Below are 18,684 nucleotides of genomic sequence, written 5' to 3'. Positions count from 1 at the left end.
TTTAAATAGAAATATTTTATTTTGATGGAATGTTCTCTGTGGGAGAGAACAGGGGACATGCATGTGTGGCAGCTAATGAGAGCGCACATTGGCATCTCAGAGGACGGGGCAATCGTTTCTGCCCCACTGTGTTTGGGTGTGGCTTGCGCCTCCATAGAACATTTTCACTTTTTACTTTATACGTACTTGAAATATGTGCAAGCAACCCCAAGGGACATCGTAGTTGGCAAGGGACGAGGCCTAAGGAAGCTGATGGTCCTGAGTTCGACTCCGTCTCCCCCCTTGGGAGTTGGGAGCACCCACCTGAGAGGAAACTCACTGATTAACATGGGGGCCCAAGTGTCTCCCAATTCATATGTTCCAATTATCAAAAAAAAGAAAAAAAAATATGTGCAAGAAAATTGATATTTTTAATTATTTTTTTTGATAAAATATTTTTAATTAAAAAAAAAGATACTTTAACACTTTTGAATTTTAATAATGAAAGCATAATTGAAAAATCAAGTTTTGACTCAGACAAATGACCTTAGTCCAGTCAAAAAATCATAAAACTTGATCAAAAATCTTGAAGACCCGGCCAGGTTTAGAAATGCCAAAACTCGATCATGGTCAACCTGATTTTTCTCTTGACTATTAATTTTATCCGAGTCATGCAATAATTACCGAGTTAGGCTCATTTATGGGCATCAACTGTTACACTGTGTTTCACAATTTTTCTCGTCGGTTGAGGTTCGTATATTAAGAAATAAAATATAACACTTGGGAAATTTAAGAAATTGAAATTTTCCAAAAAAAAAATTTAAGAAATTGAAGACAGTTGCTGACTTGCTGTGTCCGAGGAGTAATATGAAAGAAAAAGTACTATGAAGTTCAAAAAAAAAAAAGGTGACGTTCAGACTTCAGACCTTACTCTCTTAAAGACGTGTTAGGCTTGGATTTAGCCTTTAGGCGGGAGGGAAATCCGGAGTCAGAGCAGCTACTTTCCCTTTGCTTCTGTCTCTCTCGCTTCCAAGTCCAAGAACCAGGAGAAAACCAATGAGAAAGAAAATGAAGAAAGTAACGCAAGAAACGAAGAAACAGAGAAAAGTGACGAGGAGTGTGTCTGCTTCTGCTAGGACGGCATTGCTGAATCTCCCAATTGAAATCAAAGATAAAATCTTGTTGAGTCTACCTTTGGAGGCTCTCTTGCGATTCAGGTGCGTAATCAGAGACTACTCACGATTCCATAACCCTAATTTTATTAAAATGTACTTGAACCGACTGCTTGAAATCGACAATGGCTCTGCTATCATCATTGCAACTGTTACTAGGATATATAAAGTAGATCTTGATGAATTTAGCAACCCAATCCCACTCGATATACCTTTCCTGAATCCGACCCGCGCAAGCCATATGAGATTGGTAGGTTCTTGTTATGGGTTGCTGTGCATAACCCATCGTTATCGTTGTAGATACGTTGTGCATTTGTGGAATCCTGCTACAGGAGAGTTCAAGCAGTTACCCGCACATAATTATTCTCTCGAGAGTAAATCATATTTAGGGTTTGGTTATGATCATATTTCTGGTACATTTAAGGTTTTGGCAGAGAGGAAGACTGGCCGCGATAAATTTGAAGGCATTGTATACACATTGGGGACAAGTTCTTGGAGAAGCATTGGAGAACTTCAGTACCGTCTTGCGGGTGAAAAATCGCAGGTGTTTGGAGGTTGTCCCCATTGGATTGTGCGTGAATTGAATTCCATTATTTCATTTAATGTTGAAAATGAGAAGTTCATGGAAATTCCAATGCCCTTAAAGAATTCTAAAACAGCATCATCAGGGTGCTTCAATGGAGCGTGCTTGACTGCATTGGGAGGTCGTCTTTCTATATTTTATAATGTATCTAAACCGGCTCGTTATGAATTCTGGGTGAAGATGGATGATGGATTGGAGAATACTACTTGGACCAAACAACTCTCCTTTAATGAATCAGACATACCTCGACAAATAAGATATGGATACATGTTAGGCTTCAAGGACGATCAGGTTTTACTGGAGTGTTACTGCCGTAGACAAGCTTTATCTTTATTTAACCCATTGAATGGTGATTTTAGAGCTCTGCATCTTTGTAGTAATCCTCGTTATTTCGAAGTTTATTCCTATATCGAGAGCCTCGTAATGCTCACAGTTGAAGACAGAGAGGATGTGCAGCAGAACTCATAAAATGTAGTAAAGAATTACAAGTTCGGATGTTGATTTTCTGTTGCCTGTGTTACTGGTTGAAGAAGAATTTGAACTTTAGAGCTGTGGTACTTAAAACTGAAAGATCTTTTTATTTTTTAATTTTTTTTTTTTGCATAGCAATGAGCTTCCTAGGGAAATTAAAAGCTTCTTGCCTCATAGACATATCTGATATTTAACATCAGACTTTGATGTTAGTTTTGTGTTTCTCTTAATTATTTTGCTTGCCCCTTTCTGGTTGTCTTTTTATTGCCCACCGCACTTAAATTGATATGCTTCAATAGTTTGAAAGAAACAGATCAAAATCATGTGTATCCGGGAGATTTTTCTTTAAACTCCACATTGTCATTACCCTTCTATTATATATAGAAGTGCTAGAAGGGTAGTGACTGATGAATACAAGTGAGCTTAAAAGGATTTCTCATCAAGATTAAACAAGTTTATACTCAATAATTATAAAACGAATAAATTTGATAGTGAAAAACCAGTACAGACTTGCATGATGAGGAAGAGGGCTTTCCATGGTTTTTATCTTTTGTTTGTGAGGGACAACAGTAATGACGGACATGACAATGGAGTTAACCATTTCAACAGCCTTTTCAATAAGAAAGAACATGAGATGATACAGAACCATCATCCCAAACAAGATAGCAAGATCAACCAACTTGGAGTAATCCATCGATACTTCCCACCTGTTCCTAAAAATTTCATCTCCACTGAAACTAGATTGAGCTCTTCTACTGATTATTAGGGAATGTTAAACCTTCAAACTTGTTCTTTTAGAAGCCTTGGTTAGCATACACATAAAAGGCAATGTAGTGTACAGGGTATCTCCACAAAGGTACGTTTAGGGATATCATTCAGCATCTGAAAGAAGGCACCCAACATAAATTTGGCACACTGCTTGCAACAAACATCATTAGGCTTTCAACCAACATGATGCACAAATAGCACCAAGGCAAAGTACAGGTGGTGTTCAAATCTTCATTTAAGGCCGGGCAGATAATAAGCTATGGCAACAGGATCAGAGAGTTTAAGAGAGTAAGGAATGGAAGACAGTGTGTTGCTGATAAGTGATAACAGCTGCTCCAACTTCGAAATTTCCATTTATTCTCTGGTTCAAAGATCTGAATTTAAAGAGAAATGAGAAAAGAGGAACAACAGTTAGGCCTGATATATTGGAAAGATTAATTTATAATGCTCATAACATGTTTTATTTTTAGAAAATAATACATTTAAATTTCTATAATAATCTAGTAAAAAAACTTTGGGTTTTGAAGCTAAGTGTCTATTAATTAACTGAAATATATATAAGAATAACTTCTAAGATGAATTAGTGAGTCCTCGACAACAGAAGGAAATCCAGCGATGGACATAAATGTCACAAGTGTAGCTATAGGTACAAACATGAGCAGCGAAACTCTGGCCTTGCGAGTTTACAACAATCTGATAGAAAATAATGCCATTCAAGAACTTATTAAATTGGAATGATCAATTTTCTATTTTTTAATTCATATGCCGGCCTTGACCACCTTACCTGAATTGAGCTAAAGCTGGAGCCAATATTGTAAAAGATGGTGCCCGGTGATACACACACAAAATGATGTACGTTACAAACCGCAACCAAAAGTAGCCTAGATCATGATTCATGTTCACAAAGGACCTTCTTCTTGTAAGAACAAAGCACTGGGTGAGGAAGCTAGGTTGGCCGCCTTTCTTCTCCAATGCTGTTCCTTCCTACAAAAGCAAATGGTATCCTCAAAGTTTCTGTTCCAAGCAACTTCGACATGAAATGGTTTGACATTGGACATGGCTGCTTACCTCCTGAGATAACTCTGCTATTTTGTTTCACCAAATAATAGCAAGGTCTGTATGACGGAAACCACCATATATATATTCTGGTGGTCGATACCTCGGCCAAAAGGGGTTTCATAATGCATTCTAGACCCATAATTTATTATGACAATGCATATCAAACACAGTGATAATCTATTCTATGGGGGAGAGCAAGGGCCACACGTGCGTGGCAGCCAATGTGAGCACACGTTGGTATCTCAAAGGGCTGGATTTCTGCTTTTCATGGCGGCAGGGCAGTCATTGCGATCCCATTGTGTTTGTGAGTGGCTTGGGCTCCCATAGAGAACATTTTCCCTTTTATTTTATATATATATTTGAAATATGTGCAAGAAAATTGACGCTTTTGATAAAAGGAAATATTTACCAAAAAAAAAGATAAAAGAAAATAGACATGAATACTTTTGATAATGATCTCTAACTTAAAGAGTTTTTTTTTATGGGGCGCTGCTCTCTGTGCCTAGGCACATGGGGGTAGATGCAATGATCACATTGCCCCCTGCACAGGCTACCCATGTGCCTGGGCACAAGCTACGCTATAGCACAGAGAACATTTTCTTTTTTTTTATATATATTTATAAATTTAAAACTCTTTTAAAAATATATATATAAAAAAAAAAAGAAGGAAAGTTTCATACACGATCGTACACCCCTATGTGCTGCTTAATTGAGAATATATATACCCAAAAGAGAATATGCACGGAAAACTAAAATATCTTAAACATGGTAAAGAGTTTTGAAGATGCACCGAAAATTTAAGAAAGAGCAGATGACAAAAATGATATATTTAATGCCATCTAATTACTTTATTATTTCATGTGAAAAAGTATGAAGTTCTAAATACACCGTGACGTCCAGACCTTATTCTCTTAAAAAGGTATTAAGGAGGAATTAGGATTTGGGCGGGGGAGAGGGAAATCAGGAGACACATCTACTTTCCCTTTTTATTCTTTCTCTATCGCCTCCAAGTCCAACAACCAGGAGGACAAAACTAATGAGAAAGAAAATGGAGAAAGAGACACAAGAACCGAAGAAACAGAGAAAAGAGACGAGGAGTGTGTCAGCTTCTGCTACTAGGACGTCATTGCTGAATCTCCCAATTGAAATCCAAGATAAAATCTTGTTGAGTCTATCTGTGGAGGATCTCTTGCGATTCAGGTGCGTAATCAGAGACTACTCACGACTCCATAACCCTAATTTCATTAAAATGCACTTGAACCGACAGAGTGAAATCGACAATGGCTCTACTATCATCATTGCAACTGCTACTGAGATATATAAAGTGGATCTTGACCAATTTAGCAGTCCAATCCGACTCGATATACCTTTCCTGAATCCGACCTGCGTAAGCGAAATGAGATTGGCAGGTTCATGTAATGGGTTGCTGTGCATAACTCATAGGAATCGTAGTAGATACGTTGTGCATTTGTGGAATCCTGCTACAGGAGAGTTCAAGCAATTACCAGAACATAATTATTCTTATTCTCTCGAGGGAAAATCATTTACTATCCCTGTTTTAGGGTTTGGTTATGATCGTATTTCTGGAAAATTTAAGGTGTTGGCGAAGAGGAAGACTGGCCTCTATAAATTTGAAGGTATTGTGTACACATTGGGGACAAGTTGTTGGAGAAACATTGGAGAACTTCAGTACCTTCTTTTGGGTGAAACATCGCAGGTGTTTGGAGGTTGTCCCCATTGGATTGTGAATGATTTGAAATCTGGTTTGAAATCCATTATTTCATTTATTGTTGAAAATGAGAAGTTTAAGGAAATTCCAATGCCCCCCATTGATAATTCTACAAAAACATCAGGGTGCTTCACTACACCACGCTTGACTGCGTTGGGAGGCCGTCTTTCTATATTTTATAGGTCATTTAAGCTGGATCGTTGTGAATTATGGGTGAAGATGGATGATGATGGATTAGAGAATACTATTTGGACCAAACAACTCTCCTTTAATTTGTCAAACATACCTCGAAATATTAATAATGGATATGGACACATGTGGGGCTTCAAGAACGGTCAGGTTTTACTGGGAGGTCTCGGTAGACCAGCTTTAGTTAACCCAGTGACCGGTGATGTTAGAGCTTTTTATCTTCCTGGTAAACCTCATTATTTCGATGTTTATTCCTATATTGAGGGCCTCGGAATGCTCATGGTTGAAGACAGAGACGACGATGTGCACCAGAACTCATAAAATGTAGTACGTAAAAAATTACAAGTGGTGATGTTGATTTACTTTCTTTTGGCTGTGTTGCTACTGGTTGAAGATGGATTTGAGCTTTAAGTCTACTATGGTACTTACTTAAAACTGAAAGATTTTGACTGTTTTCTGCATAGCAATGAGAGCTTCCTTCCTAGGGAAATTAAAACGTTCTTACCTCATAGACATATCTGATTTTTATCATCAGACTTTAATGTTAGTTTTGTATATATATATCTCTTAACTATTTTGCTTGCTTCTTTCTGGTTGTCTTTGTATTGTCCTCTGCACTTAAATTGATTTGCTTCAAAATAGTTTGAAAAAAACAGATCAAAATCATGTGTATTAGGGAGATATTTCTTTAAGCTCCACATTGTCATAGTTATAGCAAAGTCAATAAGAAAGAACATGAGATGATACAGAGATAGCAAGATAAACCAACTTGGATTAATCCATCCATCTTTACTTGCCACATGTTCCTCAAAATTTCGTTTCCAGTGAAACTAGGTGGCCCTCCTACTGATTATTAGGGAATGTTAAACCTTCAAATTCATTCTTTTAGTAGCCTTGGTTAGCATACAACTTAAAGGCAATGTAGTGTACAAGGTATCTCCTCAAAGGTTTAGGGATATCATTCGGCAACTGGAGTAAACCGTCATTGGTCATCATCAACCCTTGAATTCAAGCTCTTACACTTATACCCAACAGAAATTTGGCACAATGCCTGCAACGACCATCATTAGGCTTTCAACCAATATGAAGCATACAAATAGCAGCAAGGCAAAGTACAAGTAGCGTTCAAATCCCTCCTGGAGGCCGGCAAGATAATAAGCTATAGCTCCAGGAATCAGAGAGTTTAGAAGCAAGTAAAGAATGGAAGAGAGTGTGTTGCGGCTAACAAATGCTCCAACTCCATAATGCCCGTTTAGTCTTTCTCGTTCAAAGATCTGAATTTAGAGAGATGAGAAAAAGGGAACAACAGTTAGGCCTGCAATATTGGAAAGACACATTTACACTGCTCCTAACATGTTTTATTTTCAGAAAATAACACTAAAATTTCTATAATAATCTAGTAAAAAAATTTTGAGTTCTGAAGCTGTGTCTCTTAACTGAAAAAATATATAAGAATTACTTCTAGGATGAATTAGTGAATATTATGAAGATCAGTTAACCTTCATGTCCTCGACAACAGAAGGGAATCCAGCGATGGACATAAATGTCATAAGTGTAGCTACAAACATGAGCAGCGAACCTCTGGCCTGGAGAGTTTACAATAATCTGATAGTAAAATAATTTATTCTAACTTATTAAATAGGAATGATCAATTTTCCATTTTTTAACCTCATATGCCTTGACCACCTTACCTGAATTGAGCCAAAGCTGGAGCCAATATTGTAGAAGATGGTGCCCAGGGATACACACACAAAAGGATGTACATTACAAACCGCAACCAAAGTAGCCTAGATCACGATTTATGTTCACAAAAGACCTTCTTGTAAGAACAAAGTACTGGGTAAGGAAGCTAGCTTGGCCACTCTTCTTCTCCAATGTTGCTCCTTCCTACAAAAACAAATGGTATCCTCAAAGTTTCTGCACCAAGCAGTGGCCAATTCGGCTTAGAACGATTAATCATTGTACATGACTGCTTAGCTTCTGAGATAACTCAGCTATTTTGTTCTCTACTTGTTTACCAGTATCAGATGACTTGTATGACTGTATAAGAATATCGATCTTTTTATCGGTGGTTAAGACCCATCCACCATGGCCTAGTTCGATGTACTAATCACAAGTATTAAAATCTTAAATTACAGAAATGTTTTTATACACCCAAAATTTAAGAAGTCATCAATTTAGGGAACTGAGTCGAGCCAAAATCTGTTTTCTTACTGAAGTCCCATGTGCTAGAGTTTTTTCACACCATTGACAAGCACGGTTCCATCTTGCCTTGTGCTTGGACCTTGACTCTCTACAGCGGGAACTTCATATTAGAAAGTATTCATAAGATCTTCATGAAGTTATAATTATTAAACTAGTATCAGAAGAAACTGGATATAAATGTCGGAAGAAGATGACTGTTTGCTTCGTTGTTTGGACTTATTAAGAAAATTCTGGTTAAAGGGTATCAAGGAAATAATTGAATACCTTTTCATGGATGTCTAAACCAACATATAGGTTGCACAGCAAGTCCAGCCAAAGCATCCTCAAGGGAAGAAGATGTCTAAACCAACATAAAATTTTCCCTTCTACAAGAGATCATCAATTCATGTTTTCAGTCTATGGCCAGGCATCAGAAAAGTGAAGGAAGAATTTGATCCCAGGTCTCTTAATTAGCAAGTCAGTTATTTCATTAATCAGACGAATTTACTTTTAAATAAAAACAGCCTAACTTCTTGGTGACATTGCGACTCTCTATTTTCCTATGACAAAGAGGGCAAAGCACACATCAACAGTATTTCAGTTGGAACTAACTCCAAGCTTGTCTCTGATGGGTGACCATGTAAATTTGTACAGATTTTTCCAATAAAAAAGAATGCATTTAGGAAGGATGAAAAATTTTCAATTTAGGCAGTGTTTGGAATGCACTCTCGGAATATATTCTGGGTTTAGAATGTATTTTCAACTGAGAAATTAAAGAAGATCTGGGATCCAGAATGAGTTCTAGACCCAGAATCTATCCCGAAAATGCATACCAAATACAGCCTAAGTTCCAGATTCTCATTTCATAACTCCCAACTTTAAATCCTTAGATGCCTTGAGGTTAAAAGCAAGATGTAAGCTTCACCACCCTTGAAGATGAACCTTGTTCTAGCCATACCTGGATGCCATTTGAGATAGAAATGATAATAAAAAATAAAAAATCCTATAAAAATCATCATTCAGCTAATAGAATTTGTATCAAAATATGATTCAATCAGAGCATTGTTCTGGAGTCTAAAAATCCTAAATCAAGCAACATCCCAATCCCATAGCACGGGGTTTAGACAGGCCACATCTGAATTATATTCTGCAATGCCCATCATATGGCTGTAAATCATGCTATGAACGCAAGGGATGTCTTGGTACCTGCAGTGTAGCTGGAATAACATTTATACACTTCAACACCTGCTCCACTGAAGCATTAGCTCTTGGCAGCCATCTTTAAAATGGAAGAGAAGACCTTCTGAACAATAATAATAAGAGCCAATCCACTACACTCCTCAGGGGGATACAATTCGACCCCACTCAGGTAAGGCGGTCCTTTCTCATCTGGCTGTGTCTGCACAGCATGGTCCTGCTGGGCACCTTGGCAGTAGAGCATCAGGATCCTAGAGAGAGGCTCTTACTACAGAATGGGACTGGTACTGGAATTGTGCAGCTCCAAGCCGATAAACTGATTTTACTGAAAATCTTTCATTGGAAGATGGACCCCAGCATAGCAAATTCGTTCCCCCCCTTCAGTACTAATGGGAATTCTAAGGGTACATCGAACCTCATAAAAAATAAATAAATAAATAACTTTGATACATTCCATCTACTATGAGAAATAAGGTCAAACACAAACCTTTCAACACAATTATTTGGCCTTCTCGAAGCGATTCTGTACCCATTAAGGATTGGGATCTATGGATCATCCTAGATATTAATTTTGTGACCATCTCCTATTATCCAAAGCAAACCTTTTTTCAGCAATTCCTACCTTTGCTTATGCTTTTCCAAGCCCAAGATTGGTTGCCATTACTTGATGCCTCCAAAAAATTACCAAAGGGAAAGTAAATATATTTTATCAATTGTGCCCACTTGGAATCCTGATTTATAATTAGTTGCCACCCCAACCAGTCATCAATGTCCCATTTGGAAGCTTAAAATCTCGCAACCCAATCCCCCCATCCAGATAAAAGCACCTTTATCCCATCCCATGGAAGAAGAGGAATTCTCTTCATCCACTGCTTAGGTTAGTGGGTGTTTAAAGGTAAAACAGACATTTCATGTCCACTTTAACACCCACGTCATCACTTAATGTGGTCTGACTAACGGATTGTTAATTTTGTATTTTTTTGAAAACTACAAAAGATATACAAGTGCAATTTTTGAAACTTCAAATTGATTAATACTTTATGCAAAGTACAGGGGATGTATATGTAATTTCCCTTATTTTTTTGTAGATGTTGCAGTGATTTTTTCGGTTGTAAATGAACTTCTCCGTAAAAGGAACTTGGCCCTTCACCCTTATTGTCGTTTCTGCCTGGGGCAAGATGAATCTATTTTACATGTTTTGGTTTTATGTCCCTTTGCCTTATCTTATTGGCGCGCTTCCCCTTTGAGGATTGACTGCCAAGTGCCAACAGTTACATGGCAACCACAATTTACGGATTGGATTTTTCACTTTGTTTGTCTCTATAAAAACATGCCCAATCAATTATATCACTCTTGACTTGCGTTCTACTATGATTGCTTGTAAGCTTTTTGTAGCCAAGTGTCACACTATCCTCCCTTCACCTAGCATTGACGTTCACTCGCGAACCTACTAGTCAGATTGTTGCTCTTTCTCTCCCTATAGGGGCTATCTTCGGCCTCTGCAATGGGGGTTCAGATTTGTCCCCACCCTTTCCCATGTGGATAGTAAATATGAATTCACCAACGTCATTGTAACCTTGTAGGATTTGTAGGATTTGTAGCTGATATAGATCGTTTGTCTTGTTCTCTTCGCTTGTTTTGTTGTTTTCATGTATCTCGTGATTCTGTTAAGGAGGCTCATTCTTTATCCTCTTGTGCCTCTAGATCTTGTATCTCTTGGATCAGGCCCCTCATATCTTTTGCTGATTTATAGGTTATGACCCAAAATAAAAATAAAAAATAAAAAAAAAAAATCCCTCATCCATCTTTAGAATACACAAGCACTCCCAATATCATTAACCTTTAGGGAAAGAAAATTTAGTATAGGGCTTTGGGCGGGAGGGATATTCCGATATTGGGAGTTCAGAGTTACTTAAACCCTTTTTTTTTTTACCTTTCTATATTGCATCCAACCAGGAGAAAACCTAAGAGAAAGAAAATGGAGAAAGAGACACAAGAAACGAGACGAGTGTATCTGCTAGGACGGCATTGCTGAATCTCCCAATTGAAATCAAAGATAAAATCTTGTTGAGTCTACCTATGGAGGCTCTCTTGCGATTCAGGTGCGTAATCAGAGACTACTCACGATTCCATAACCCTCAGTTCATTAAAATGCACTTGAACCGACAGATTGAAATCAACAATGGCTCTACTATCATCATTTCAACTGCTACTAAGATATCTAAAGTGGATCTTGACCAATTTAGCAACGCAATCGCACTCGATATACCTTTTCTGAATCCGACCCGCGCAAACTATATGAAGTTGGTAGGTTCTTGTAATGGGTTGCTGTGTTTAACCTATTGGAAAAGTTACGAAAATTATCTGTATTTGTGGAATCCTGCTCAAGCAATTGCCTTTCGATAAAAATCCTTACTTTATTAGCCCTGTTTTAGGGTTTGGTTATGATCATATTTCTGGTAAATTCAAGTTGTTGGCAAGGAGGACGATTAACCTTCATAAATTTGAAGCCGTTGTGTACACATTGGGGACAAGTTCTTGGAGAAGCATTGGAGAACTTCAGTACCCTCTTCGGGATGAAAAATCGCAGGTGTTTGGAGGTTGTCCCCATTGGATTGTGCGTGATTTGAAGTCCATTATTTCATTTAGTTTTGGAAATGAGAAGTTCAAGGAAATTCCAATGTCCCCCATTGATAATTCTACAACAACAGCTTTCTTGACTACATTGGGAGGCTGTCATTCTGTATTTTATAATCTATATAATGAGAATCGTTATGAATTATGGGTGAGGATGGATGATGGATTGGAGGATATTACTTGGACAAAACAACTCTCCTTTACTGTTTCAGACATACCGTACAAAAGTCCGTGGTTTTTCATGAACCGGCAGGTTTTACAGAGGGTTTACGGCCCTAGTGGGCTACCTTTATTTAACCCAGTGAATGGTGATGTTAGAGCTCTGTCTCTTCGTGGTCTACCTTTAAATTTCGAAGTTCATTCCTATGTCGAGGGTTTCGGAATCCTCACGGTTGAAGTCAGAGAGGATTTGCACCAGAACTCGTAAAATGGAGTACGGAATTACAGGTGAAGATGTTGATTTTCTCTGTGTTACTTCGTTGAAGATGAATTTGAACTAGGTCTTAAGGTATTGTGTTTATTTTTGCATGGCAATGAGCTTCCTAAGGAAATTAAAAGGTTTTTGCCTTATAGACAGATCTGATATTGAACATAATTTCATCAGTTTCATGTTGGTTTTGTATTTCTCTTAATGTTTTTTGCTTGCTTCTTTCTTGTTGTGTTTGTATATTGTCATCCTCTGCACTTAGATTGGTGTGCTTCACTGGTTTGAAGGAAACAGGTCAAAATCATGTGTCTCTAGGAGATATTTATTTAAGCTCCACAATGTCATTACCCTTCTATCTATTTTTGAAGTGCTAGAATGGTAATGACTGATGGATAACGGTAAGATTAAAATGATTTCTCATCAAAGATTAAACAAGCTTAAACTCAATAATTATAAAACCAATAAATTTAATAATGGAAAACCATTACAGACTTGCATGATGAGGAAGAGGGCTTTCCATGGTTTGTATCTTTTCTCTGGGAGGGATAGCAGTAATGAGTGAAATGACATTAGATTTAACCATTTCAACATCCTTAAAAATAAGAAAGACCATGAGACGTTACAGAACAATCATCCAAAACAAGATAGCAAGACCAATCCACCTGGAGTAATGCATCTGTGCTTGACACATGTTCCTCAACATTTCATCTCCAAAGAAACTAGGTGGTCCTCTTACCTGATTATTAGGGAATGTTAAACCTTCGAACTCATTCTTATAGAAGCCTTGGTTAGCATATTTATATGAAAGGCAATGTAGTGTAAAGGGTATCTTCACAAAGGCGTAGGGATATCATTTGGCAACCGAAACAAGCCATCATTGATCATCATCAACCCTTGAATTCCAGCTCCTACAATTAAGCCCAACAGAAAATTTGGCACAGTACTTTCAAATCCCCATTGAAGGCTGACAAGATAATAAGCTATAGCTCCAGGAATCGGAGAGTATAGAAGGAAGGAATGGAAGAGGGTGTGTTGCTGATAACAAGTTATCCAACTCCGTAATGCTTGTTTAAAATTGTGAACCCCCCACCCCCCCCCCCCAAAAAAAAAAAAAAAACCTAACACTAGATGTCAATAGGAAAACTCAATTGGGTCCTAGCTCTGCCCCCCAATTATGGGAGAGGGTTCTCTCAGTAAGCAGCAATGAGCGCACCAACGAGGAGTGTAGAGATGTCGTTTCACGTGATGACAGAGATAGATAGAGGGTGCTAGTGTACCCTCTGTGGTGGCCTCATAGAATCTTTACCCTTATATTATATATTAAAAAGACAAATAATGCTCTATAGTCTATGTCTATACCAAACAAATATCCCAGGTGGAAACATGGGCTTGGGCTGAAACTCCCAAATAAATATCTGAAAACTGGAAAAACATGGCAGATAGTGGAGCTGTTAAGAGAAGCTTATCTTAACTGAGTAAAAATCATTCACTATTTTAGAAGTGCTAGAAAGGGTAATGACTGATGAATACAAGTAAGCTTAAAATGATTTCTCGTCAAAATTAAACAAGTTTACACTCAAAATCATTGTAAAACAAATAAAGTTAATTAATTGTGGAAAACCATTACAGAGTGTCATGATGAGGACTGGTTTGAATCTTTCGTATGGACTTAACCATTTCAACAGCCTTTACAATAAGAAAGAACATGAGACGATACAGAACCATCATCCCACACAAGATAGCAAGATCAACCCACTTGGAGTAATCCATCTGTACTTGCCACACGTCCCTCAAAATTTCGTCTCCAGTAAAGCTGGGTGGCCCTCCTGCCTGATTATTAGGGAATGTTAAACCTTGAAACTCATTCTTGTAGAAGCCTTGGTTAGCATACCTATGAAACGCAATGTAGTGTACTGGGTATCTCCACAAAGGTTTAGGGATATCATTTGGCAACCGAAAGAAACCATCATTGATCATCATCAACCCTTGAATTCCAGCTCCTACGATTAAGCCCAACAGAAAATTTGGCACAATGCTTGCAACAACCATCATTAGGCTTTCAACCAACATGATGCACACAAATAGCAGCAAGGCAAAGTAGAGGTAGTGTTCAAATCCCCGTTGAAGGCCAGCAAGATAATAAGCTATAGCTCCAGGAATAATAGCGTTTACAAGCGAGTAAGGAATGGAAGAGAGTGTGTTGCTGACAACAAATGCTCCAACTCCATAATGCCCGTTTAGTCTTTCTCGTCCGAAGATCTGAATTTAAAGAGAAATGAGTAAAGGGGAACAACAACAATTATAGAGCTGCAATACTGGAAACATACTTTTATATTACTCATAACATGTTCTTATTTTTTAAGCTAAGTGTCTCTTAACTGAAATATAAATAAGAATAACTTCTAAGATGAATTGGTGAATATTATGGAGATTAGTAGTTAACCTTCATGTCCTCAACAACAGAAGGGAATCCAGCGATGGACATAAATGTCACGAGTGTAGCTACAAACATTAGCAGCGAACCTCTGGCCTGGAAAGTTTACAATAATCTTATAGTCAGATACAATGCACTCTATGCTTCTATGACTCGTTAAATTAGAATGATCAATTTTCAATTCTTTAACTTCATATACCTAGACCACCTTACCTGAATTGAGCCAAAGCTGGAGCCAATGTTGTAAAAGATGGTGCCCAGGCATATACACATAAGGTTGTACACTACAAATCGCAACCAAAAGTAGCCTAGATCACGATTCATGTTCACAAAAGACCTTCTTGTAAGAACAAAGCACTGGGTAAGGAAGCTAGCTTGGCCACCTTTCTTCTCCAATGCTGGTCCTTCCTACAAAAACAAATGGTATCCTCAAAAGTTTCAGCAGCAGCAGTGGCCAATTCGGCTTAAAACAATTAAAAACATTGTACATGACTGCTTACCTTCTGAGATAACTCAGCTATTTTGTTCCCTACTTGTTCACAAGTGCCAGATGACTTGTATGACTGTACAAGAATATCAATCTTCTTATCGGTGGTTAGGATCCTTTCACCAAGGCCTTGTTCGATGTCCTAATCACAAGTACCAAAATCTAAAATTACAGAAATGTTTTTATACACAAAAAAATTAAGAATTGCTGTCAATTAATTGAGAAAATAATAGATAATGCAGAGAAATAAGTATTCTAACAGAGCAGTCATCACCTCATCAAAGTCTTTATTGATTATCCTAAGATAGTGATCAAACGGATTCCTCTGGGTCGGGCATGGGAAACCATTCAATGCGAAGAACTGCATGGGAATTAAGAATCATTACTCATACCTTATTCTTATGTTTAGTTGTCCTTAAAATTTTAAGGTAAGGATTAGTAAAATTTCAACAAGACAAAAGAAATGATTATGATCCACTAAAACTAATTGGACTAAAAAAGAATCAGATTTCTTATAGTTACCTCATTTGCTGCAGAAGCAGCACCAAAGTAAATTGTTGTACCATAAGAGAGAAGGCAGAGATTGTGGAACAGCTCAGAGACTTCAAAGGTAGGTTGATGGATGGATGTGATGACAGTCTTTCCACCTTGTTGAGCAAGGTTTGCAATTCTTTTCATGACATGGTAAGATGCTGCACTGTCAAGCCCACTTGTTGGCTCGTCTAGGAAGAGTAGCTTGGGGTGCGTCAAGAGCTCAATGCAAATGCTCACTCTCCTCTTTTGCCCACTACTAATCCCTTTAGCTCCCCAGCCCCCTATACGTGTGTGCATGGCATCTTGCAAACCCATTTCTCTTATAGTCATCTCTGCTCTTTCCTTCTTCTCCAACCTCGACATTGAATTAGGTAGTTGTAGTTGAGCAGAGTAGTATACGGCTTCTTCAACTGTTAATGTTGTCATTAGAACATCATCTTGAGTCACATAAGCCTAAACAAATGCAAAGGCAAACAGGCAATGTTGTGGTTTAGAAATTGGAATAAATACAAAAATTTATAGTATTCATTTAAGGTAAACTATAATCAGCATATACGTAATGAGGAGGAAATGCAACATGTGCCCACCTCAGCACTCTTACGCCAAAACTCTTTGAATTCGTGACATGGAACACGTGTGTAAATATCTATACCAAAAGCTCAAACTATTGGGTGGAGAGACTCACAAGTATATGAGGGGCCTCAGGGGCTGATGTGGGACTACACTGAATGCACTGAAGTGATATAGGACATTAAGTAGGTAGTCTTAATAGATGAACTGATGCAATGCACACTTAAGGGAAGGTTGGTTGTGGGCATTAACCCCCTTCCACCCAAAAAACCTGGTCAGGCTAAAAGGGTTTTGTATTTGAAACCAACTTTACAGAACCTTAAGGGACAGCAGAGCCTTACCATCTAAACACTCACTAACATCTAATTCATGGACAACTCAATGATGGATGTGTTTAGTGCCATTTATGGAACTGAATCAAGCAAAAGATCTATTTTCTTACCGAAGTCCCATATGCTAGAGTTTGTTTCACACCATTGACAAGCACATTTCCATGTTGCCTTGTGCTTGGACTTTTACGCCCTGCAATGGTAAATTTGTATTAGAATGTGTTTCAAAAGATCTTCGTGAAATCAATTTTGCAGAACTAGACAAAGCAACCAAACCCTTCTTATAAAGGGGGGAAAAAAAAATTTAACTAGTATGTTGGAAGAAGATGACTCATGGCTGTTTGCTTAGTTGTTGCGACTTGTAAAAGGATTTTCTGGTTAAAGGATATCTAGAAAATAATAAAATACCTTTTCATGATTTCTAAACCATCATAAAGGTTGCACAGCAAGTCCAGCCAAAGCAACCTCAAGGGAAGAAGAGGATGTCTTCTATTTCATTAATCTGATGACTTTACTTCTAACTAAAAACAACCCAACTTCATGGGCTAATTCATATCAGAATTGGCAGTAACCGATCCCAATTCCAACCGATTCGATACGGCTGATTCACACCCCAAAAACCCTAGAAATTCCTCTAGGGTTCTTGGAGATCGATTCCAGACGGTTTCTCATCCCTGATTCCGGGTTTTAAGACCCTGAACATGGGTGGGTAAAGCTCTTCGACCTGGTAAATAAAAGTAGTCTACTCAGAGTCGGGGTTTTAAAAGCAGGAAACGACAGAATTTCAGATCGGATTGAATAACCCTAGAATCGGTTGGAATGGCAGAAATTGGGATCGGTCCTGGACGATTCCAAACCCGACTCACCGATTTTTAAAACCCTGAGTCTAGTCTACTAAGTACCAAAAACCCAAGAAGTAAAACTTGTGAGATAATGGTGTTCACCTGCCAAGGCATCAAGAAGAGTGGACTTGCCACAACCAGAAGGACCCATAATGGCCAAGACCTCGCCAGGCTGAGCGTAGCCTGTGACCCCTTGAAGAATCGGTTTGCATCCACTTCTTCCCTTAAGAGAGACTGTGACCCATAGATCCTCCCATGTTAAGACAATACCATCTCCATCACTCTTACCAAAACTTTGTTTTACTTTCGACATTGTTGGATCAATTTCCAGTAGTTCTGTTGGAGAGTTGATTTCTGTGTCAAAGGAATCAGTCTCCAATCCATCATCTTCCAATCTCAGCTTGTGTTCATGGCGAAGTGATCCTGCTGAGCTTGTACTCTGGCTGAAACTTGAGAAATCAGTTTCAGAATCCATTGTTAATTCCTTCTTCTCCCTTCTTGGGTTCAAAATCTATAGAAATTTTGGTTTGGTATTGGTATTGGTATTGGCAGTTTTTAAAGGCTTCAAAGCTCAGACGAAGCCCAAGACAAACTGTTTGTTATATATATATATATATATATATTAATATCGGTCCCAGTTCTATATTTACTCGAACTCTAACTTAAACTCCTACTTAGATTATACCGTAGGCTCGGCAGTAGTTGCTCAAAGGCCGTCACGGCACGCACGAAACAAACTGTTTGTGATAGATACAGCGCTACCGTGATAAGTGACAATTCACACTCTCTTCTATATTTAGTTAAAATATCTTTTTCGCTATTTCCATTCTAATTATTTTCAGATAGCTAGTAGCTACACTGCTACCGTGACAAGTGACAACTCACTCTCACACCTATATTTAGTCAAATTCTCTTCCCTATTCCCATTATAATTATTCTTACCCTATAGGAAAAGGAAAAAGCAGGACTGGAAACTAAAGCCTGATGTGGGTTTTTAATCCTCTCCAATATTAAAAACTAATATTTAATTAAATACTTTTTTATATTAAATATTAATTTTTTAAGTAAATATTAGTTTTTTTAATTAATATTA

At 38.0% G+C, this 18,684-nt stretch overlaps 1 protein-coding gene across 1 annotated transcript; it reads right to left on the bottom strand.

Moving 5' to 3' along the window:
- Positions 1 to 2,632: 2,632 nt before the first annotated feature.
- LOC122669481 (ABC transporter G family member 1-like) lies at positions 2,633 to 17,837 on the bottom strand. Its single transcript, XM_043866250.1, has 9 exons — positions 17,694 to 17,837; positions 16,863 to 16,942; positions 15,839 to 16,303; positions 15,591 to 15,677; positions 15,330 to 15,458; positions 15,043 to 15,237; positions 14,839 to 14,925; positions 14,082 to 14,654; positions 2,633 to 2,815 (listed from the first exon to the last, which is right to left on the bottom strand). The coding sequence occupies exons 1-9, from the start codon at positions 17,740 to 17,742 to the stop codon at positions 2,651 to 2,653; spliced, it is 1,830 nt and encodes a 609-aa protein (XP_043722185.1). The 5' UTR covers positions 17,743 to 17,837; the 3' UTR covers positions 2,633 to 2,650.
- Positions 17,838 to 18,684: the final 847 nt, after the last annotated feature.

The sequence above is a fragment of the Telopea speciosissima genome, chromosome 7 (assembly GCF_018873765.1).
Source record: "Telopea speciosissima isolate NSW1024214 ecotype Mountain lineage chromosome 7, Tspe_v1, whole genome shotgun sequence".
NCBI classification, from domain to species: domain Eukaryota; kingdom Viridiplantae; phylum Streptophyta; class Magnoliopsida; order Proteales; family Proteaceae; genus Telopea; species Telopea speciosissima.
The sequence above is the reverse complement of the archived record's forward strand: the minus strand, read 5'-3'. Positions and strand labels throughout refer to the sequence as shown.

Bases quoted from the DNA above. Each gene is read 5' to 3' on its own strand.
- LOC122669481 (XM_043866250.1), bottom strand. From the start codon at position 17,742: ATGGGTCCTTCTGGTTGTGGCAAGTCCACTCTTCTTGATGCCTTGGCA. The intron at 15,678-15,838 runs GTAACTATAAGA...ATTCCCATGCAG, and splicing joins CTGCTTCTGCAGCAAATGAG to TTCTTCGCATTGAATGGTTT. The intron at 14,655-14,838 runs GTTAACTACTAA...CTTTAAATTCAG, and splicing joins CTGTTGTTGAGGACATGAAG to ATCTTCGGACGAGAAAGACT.